Source organism: Triticum aestivum, chromosome 7A, assembly GCF_018294505.1.
Source record: "Triticum aestivum cultivar Chinese Spring chromosome 7A, IWGSC CS RefSeq v2.1, whole genome shotgun sequence".
NCBI classification, from domain to species: Eukaryota; Viridiplantae; Streptophyta; class Magnoliopsida; order Poales; family Poaceae; genus Triticum; species Triticum aestivum.
In genome coordinates, this window is record NC_057812.1 from 168568681 (window position 1) to 168576535 (window position 7855).

Sequence of the window (7855 nt, forward strand, 5' to 3'; positions counted from 1 at the left end):
TGTTGACATTTTCTTTATTCACGATAAAGAATGAATTTATTAACTTAAAATGAAACATCGATGGGATACAAACACAATAAATACATATCAAGACTCTACAGGATTAGGCCGTACACATCCAACACCAACGTACACATACATTCATACATACACACACACAAAGAATCACATATGGAAAATGCAAATTAATACAAGACTGAAGATATGCCTTAACAAAGGGGGGGGGGGGACTATCAAAATATTGATCAACAAACAACAACAACAACAACAACAACAATTTACCACGAGATGTGGTTTTTGAAACGATGGATTGTCAAAGAAAAACACATAATCCTCATGACAACCACAAAACATGGTTGCGTTCTTTCCTTGGACGCCATCGCCAATCCGCCTTGCCTCCAATGGCCTTCGGGCCGTGGAGATGCGGAGGACCTCACCCCCCTCTCATCCTGCCGGCAGGAGGGACCTCTCTCTTATTCTTGTTAGGTTACGTGTCTTAGTTGGGGCTACATCGCGGCGGCTATGTCCCTCAGTAGGAATAATGCTCCCACGTTTAATCCCATCCCGGTGATGCGTCTACTCGTCAGAGTGCATGTGAAGGTGTGTCTTCGTCGGATCTCGTGGAATTCAGCCTGTGATTTGTTTGGATCTAGTCTTTATTCGTGTGTTTCCAATTTTGATTCTTTTGATATACAACTCTCTTTATCAACGATGTTTTTTTTTTGCGGGGGATCAACGATGGTTGTTGCTCCGTTGCGCTGGTCCCGTGGCACTTTAACATGGAGACTTTCTAACTGTCTACTATAATAAGGTTTACCCGGCAACTGTGAGAGAGGGGCGTTGGCGACAGCTCGTTTTCAGCTCACTCAATTTGTTTATAGTTGCCACACTCACTAGATTGTAGTTTTGTTAGCTATATGTTTTTTGTGCGGAAGTTAACTATGGTATTCTTTATCCAGTTATGTTTTTTTTCAACTTCTTTGTCCTGTTATGATTGATTATGAATAGATCATAACTTTTTCAAAAATAAAACAAGGTAGGAATCATGATGAGTGGAATTAAGGTTGAATGGTAATTAGGACCGGTGCTTTGAGACCGAAATCGGCACATGCCGTAAACCGGGTCTAAGCTGACGGAGAGTACAACCCGGTCCTCCTATAAGATTTTTCTCCGGATGATCGCCTCACGGAATCACGGAACCGGCAGCTGGAGGGAGACCCACCCCATCTTCCAACCTCTCGGCCTGCTGCCGAGTTAACAACTCAACGTGCGGCATGAGTGGAGTACCAGCCACCACGTTGCAACTATCGTGCTGTCCTCGACCAGCACGTGTTCTTCGTGCCAGAGACCGCCAGGAAGAAACATCCCAGCCCCCCACGCTTGACAGCAACAGCCCACAGGACACGCCGCGGCCGGCCGTGCGATCCTATAAATCAAAACCCATCTCACCACCTCTTAATCCATCAGTTTCATTCCTCCAACCAACACAACACCCGATCAAAGCAGAGCTTCCCCTCCCCGCTACCACACCGCGAGTTCGCGAGGCCTGGAGAGCGTACAGGGGGGTTGATCGATCAAGCGGCAAGAATGGCGGCGACAGGGAGCGCTAAGAGCCGACGGTTCGCCGCAGCGTGCGGAGTTCTCAGCCGCTGCATCAAGGCGGCGGAGACGCGGCCGGCGGCCACGGTGGTCCTCCCCCTCATGCCCGGAGCGGAAGTGCCAGCGCAAGACGACTACGCGGCGGGTCCTGCACCGGAGCACGCGCAGATGACCATCTTCTACGGTGGGCAGGTGCTGGTGCTGGACCAGGTGCCGGCCGACAGGGCGGCCGAGCTGCTGCGTGTCGCTGCTGTCTCAGGCACAACGCAAGGGAACTGCGAGGCAGCGGATGGCGACCTGCCCATGGCTAGGAAGGCATCGCTGCAGCGGTTCATGGAGAAGCGCAAGGGAAGGCTCGCCGCGCGCGCCCTTCCCTACAGCCGGCCCGACGGCGACGCGTTCTCCTGGAGCCGTCTCACGGTTATGCTCTGATTAGTGTTCATGCATAGTAGAGTAGCCTGAGTAATTTACAGTCCATGTAAATGTGTAGATGTTATTGGAGTACAATTTCTGAATGATGATCAGAAAATCTAGCTGTCTTCTCGCAAAAAAAGTCCCGATAACTGCCACACGTGTGGTGTATCGGGTAGCTTTGCCACACGCCTCGTGTGGCATGGACAGCAACCAGCCCACACATCTACGTGTGGGCAAAACAACTAATACCCACACACATCTTTTTTTCCTTCTGAACCCTCTCACACGCGTGCGTGTGGGCGAAGTTGATAACGCCCACACGTCCGTATGTCAGGCCTCGTACCCTTCTGGTCCCGAACGCGACGCGTGACGCCCATCGCGCGCCCGCAGTTGCCATGGTCCAGACTCTTGTCCATATTCGTTTATCTGCAGTTGCCATGTCGCTGAACTACGGTTGCCATGTCGGACAACTGCAGTTGCCATGGTTGCTCAACTGCAGTTACTATGTATGGTCTGATCTAATGTAGTTGTCATAATTTCATAACTTTAGAAATTGCCACATATTAACACTAGGCGGTTGAGAGAGTTGCCGTGTGCTCACAAGCATGTTAGGGCAGTTGCCATGTAAAAAAGAAGAGTTGCCATCTGCTTACGTGCACGTTAGGGCAGTTGCCATGTACGTGCACGTTGGGGCAGTTGCCATATATCATGCAAAAACACATGGCAACTCGGTAAAAGACAGTTGCCATCTGCTTACGTGCACACTAGGCAGTTATCGTGTACCCTGCAAAAACACATGGCAACTCGGATAAAAAAAAGTTGCCACCTGCTTATAAAGCACACTAGAGGCAGTTGCCATGTGCGCTGCAAAAACACATGGCAACTAGCAGCTTACGTGTGGGAGAGAAGACGGGCGTGTGGGCGAGATGGCAAATGCCCACACACCAGCCCTTATGCGTGACTGAAAATTGGTGTGTGGGTGAACTGCTAAACGCCCATACACCGGCCCCTCCGTGTGGTAAAACGGATGTGTGGGCGAACTATGTCACACATCACACACACGCCTTGTCCTACGTGGCACAGAAAATCAGCCAGATTATGTCAAGATTCATGCATATAGTACTGGACGATGATGGATACGTGTGGTCGAGATGGTCAACGCCCACACGTGTGGGCGTTAACATTTTAAAAAAAAATGATGTTATTTTTTTACAACAAATCTAGAAAAATAAAAAAATTACAAATAGCACCCTAGGAAACCAATCTAACCACACCACCAACGCGTGATAAGGGCGGACCACCGTCGTCGCCGCTGCTCCCTGCGGAAGCCGGCGAAATCCTTGGTTGTCCGCGGGATTAAAGATGTCGTTGTTTCGACCAACTGATTGATCATGGTGAATTGGGCTTGACCGGCTTCTTTTATTATGACTAATCCATGGTCTTTTCTTTTCCTTTTTCTTTTTATCAATCCATGGCCTTTGCGTCACATGCCTGATGGCTTAGTATTACCCACTTTGCCGTGTGTGCAGATGAACCCTAGCGTGTTACGTCGTCTTCGCGCCTACATATACCAGCATGTAAATACAAGTGCTCACATGCTTCCGGACATTTTTTGGAAACCCTCATACATACACGTATGCATTCACCCATATGAGTTTAAAATGAATAAAATATTCATCTATATGAATTTATGTTCGCACATCATTAATTTTGTATGACAAACTTCTAATCTATATATCTTCTATCATGACAATACAAAGAACAACAAAGATAATAAAAATTAAAAATTACAATCAGGTCCGTGAATCACCTAGCGATGACTACAAGCAATGGAGGCCGAAGGCGCGCTGCGCCCCTCACGCGTCGGAGCTGGGCAAACCTTGTTTTACTAGACAGTCAGGGAGTCGTCATGCTAAAACCCCATAGAACCAGCGCAGAGCAGCAACCATCGCTGATGAAGAAAGTCATAGATAGGAAAGATCAAATCTGTAGACACCCAAACAAAGACGAACAAAGACTGAATTCAAGCATATCCACTAAAAACCAGCACCGACCGAATCACGCAATATCCGACGGAGACACACCTCCACACGCCCTCCGATGGCGCTAGACGTATCATCATGACGGGGATAGAATGCGAGAGACATTATTCCTACTCAGATACATCGGCACCATCACACAGCCCCAACCCAAATATTGAACCTAACAAGAACAAGAACGGGTCCCCTCCTACCGGTGGGGGGCCGAGGCCCCACGCACCTCCATGTACAGATAGTCTTTCCCATCACTCCAATCTTTACTTACCTACCTTGGCTTAACCCTTGACCAGTGTTATGGATGGTGCACTAGTTGAAAAAATAATTGGCTCTTCCTTCTTGTAGCAACAAAATCCAATCTCCCCCTCATACGAACCTACCTACATGACTTTCATGTCAAACTGAAACTCCTTCCTTTGCATTACCCATAGCATTCTGTGCTTCGGATCTAAGGGTCCTCTTCGCTGAAGCTAATCAGCCTGGTACAAAAGGTTCGTCAAGCCCGCATTCAGAGACTTCTACCTCAGACTCATATCCATAAAGATATTCTCTCGCCTAATTCGGCTCTACGTAAGATAGCAAAAGTATGGTCGAGCAATCAACATGATATATTTGCTCACATTCCAGACCAAGGTCATAATTCACAGGAACATTCTATAGTCTTAGTCAAAGACCCAAAGGCCATCAGAGATGAGGCGGACCGGTGACTTCACCGACGGGAGGAAGAGTTCTACTTCACCGTAGTACCGTAAAACTTTATAAACAAATACAATGTACTCAGCGAAATCTTATATTCGAATTCAGGAGCTTCCAAAATAGAGCTTTGGGATGAGACGTGTCTAATCAAGGAAACACTAACTTTTAAGATTCGGCTAAATATATTAATAGAGTAGAAAGTCGGTATTAGCAAAAAAAACATGGCATGGACAATAACATGAAAAAGAAATGGTTCTAATGATTATTTTGCTGGCGCAAAATCTACTCGACAATAACGAAAAGGTATTCTCCAAGGAGTAATGCTAGAGTTAAAATCCTTTTTACGGATTCTAATTAGGCGACAGTTTTTGGTTGCAGATTAGGGGTGGGGGGGGGGGATTTATGGAAGTTTCTGTAAAACATCTGTAAATCATCCGTGGATGTAGGATTCTTATTGTCCAAAATATTAAATAAACACCTGCAAAAAATAAAACATCGACAAGGCGGTGGATGGCACCTTCCCATGGGGTGAGAGGCATCGTTACAAGGCTTACCGTCTCATCCGGTTACGGAGTCATCCTTTGGATATCATATGTGGCCAAGCTCATGTCTTAATGATAAATTTCTTCAAAGTACTACAGTATTGGAATGGTCTATATAAATATTTGGAGAGATACATGAATCCCCAGGAATTCTGGCCAAAAATATTAAGCTAAAAAGAATCGAAACAAGGTAAAGTGCCTATTTTATTTATTTATAAGCAGGATGAGGAGATGGGATGCGAATTTAATCGCACGTTTGTTTTATCCACATCATGCTGACGAGATTCTCAAGATGTGTAGTCAATCCTCGGGGGATGGTGATATTATTGCGTGACACTACAAGAAGAACACTATATTCTCTGTAAAAAGTGTGTATAATCGCTGTATGAAGCTCAAGGATGACAAGGAGGATTATGGGCTATAACACTCCGGATGTAACTTTCCCTATTTGTACTCCAACTCTTGCCGTTTCCGGCGTTAAGTTATATTTATTTCCTCGGGTTCGGGTCTTTGTCTCCGTGTGTTGTTGTCTTTGTCATGCATCTCATATCATGTCATCATGTGCATTGCATTTGCATACGTGTTCGTCTCATGCATTCGAGCATTTTCCCCGTTGTCCGTTTTGCATTTCGGCGCTCCGTTCTTCTCCGGTGGTCATTTCTAGCTTTCTTTCATGTGTGGGGGTTAAACATTTCCGGATTAGACCGAGACTTGCCAAGCGGCCTTGGTTTACTTCCGGTAGACCGCCTGTCAAGTTTCGTACCATTTGGACTTCGTTTGATACTCCAACGGTTAACTGAGGGACCGAAAAGGCCTCGTGTGTGTTGCAGCCCAACACCCCTTCAATTTGGCCCAAAACCAACCAAACTCTGCTCCATGTCCTAGAGCGTTCGATCACGATCGCGTGGCCAAAAACCGCACCTCATTTGGACTCTCCTAGCTCCCTCTATGCCTATATATACACCCCCTCCGAAATTCACGGGTCTCCCCTCCCCCTTAAACCCTAGATACATCCGCCGCCGCCGCCGCCGGACGTGTCCGGACGGGGCCGGACAGCGTCTGCCCGCCGCCTCCAGCCACCCGCACGTCGACACGTGGCGGCCGCCACCTCCCACCGCCGCCGGCCCGCCCGGCCCACGCGAGGCCCCCGCGAGCCCGCGAGCCGACCTCCCCGCGCCGCCTCCCTCCTCGGCCCGGCCGCCGCCTCCGCCGCCGCCGCCCCGGCCGCCGTCGCCGCCCAGCCGTCCGCCACCGCCGTCCCGGTCCGCCGCCGCCTCGTCGTTGGGGTCGCCGCACCGAGCCGCCGCAGGAGCTCACCGGCGTCGCCCCAGCTCCGGCCGCCGCCGCCGCCTCAGCCACCGGCGACCGCGCCCTCGCCGGCCGCCTCCTCCCTCCTCCATGCCGGCTCCCGCAAACTCGGGTCCGGCCAGCTACAGTGCCGCGAGATCCGATCTGGATCGGGGTTGCTACAGTAAACCCTAGGGGTAGTTTTTTTCACTAAGTCCCGGATATTTTTAGTTCATATTCCCCTGTTCGCGGCCCCGTAACTTTGCATCCGTAGCTCTGATTTGGGCATATAGCATATCAAAATGTTCATCTCAGAGAGTACATAATTTCATTCCATTGCATCATTTTCATTTGAGCTCAACACGATGCCCGAAAATCTGTTAGAAGAGGGCTACTTGAGTTAATTGTCAGATCTGTTACTCCGTTTAGCACTTTTGTCATTTTTGCCATGATTATTGTGTGCATGCTATGCCCGTGAGTTCTACATGTGTTTTGTTAAGGGTTTTGTCATCTTTCCAGAGGTGCAACCCATATATTTTTAGGATGTGTGTGGTGACTTGTGCAAGCTTGCAAAGTGGTGCACTTGCTAATTCTGTTTTCAGGGACTTTGTAATTTTAGTAAGTCCTGGGATTGTTTAGTTCATGATGACATATGTTCATGTTATTTCCTAGTGATCCATGCCTCTTTTGAGGATGATCAGTAAGGGAGTTTTGTTAATATTGTAGTGCTCTATCCATTGATGTCTTTGTTTGTAATTATGAAGCACCCTAGCTTGAGTCAATCGAGCTCTACTTTTGCTTCGTTGTGAATCTGGGCAGATCGTCAACTTGTTTGCGATTTTGCCGATGTTATTGTAGTTGATCCGTGCATGCTATGCCATTGTTCTTGCCATGTTTAGCTTGCATTTTGTGCCTTCTTAAGGGATATATGCTTGTCTTGCCATGACTTGCACCGTGGTGAGTGCATCGAGCTCGTAAACATGCCTTCGTGAGTTATGTTTCAGCATGTCCCAGTTTTCAATGTCTGAAAACTGATTATGTTTTTTGCTATGTTCGTGTGCTTGTTATTATATTTTGTGATCCCTTTTGACTCAAGGTCACTAAGGGACTTTTGTTAAGCTTGTTGAGTAGCTCCATGCCATGTCTTTCTTTGTCATGTTCAGGTCATGTAGCATGTTGTTTTGTTGCTCCGAAGAGGGCTATATGATCTGAAATTCCAGACAAGTGTTAATTTCACTAAGTCTGAGATCTGTTTTACCATTTGCGTTTTTGCCATGCTTG

The 7855-nt window shown here is 47.7% G+C and overlaps 1 protein-coding gene across 1 annotated transcript; it reads left to right on the forward strand.

Annotated features, from left to right (window-relative positions):
- Positions 1-1454: 1454 nt before the first annotated feature.
- On the forward strand, positions 1455-2123 carry LOC123150765 (protein TIFY 11e-like). The gene has a single exon (XM_044570596.1). The coding sequence runs from the start codon at positions 1588-1590 to the stop codon at positions 2029-2031; it is 444 nt and encodes a 147-aa protein (XP_044426531.1). The 5' UTR covers positions 1455-1587; the 3' UTR covers positions 2032-2123.
- Positions 2124-7855: the final 5732 nt, after the last annotated feature.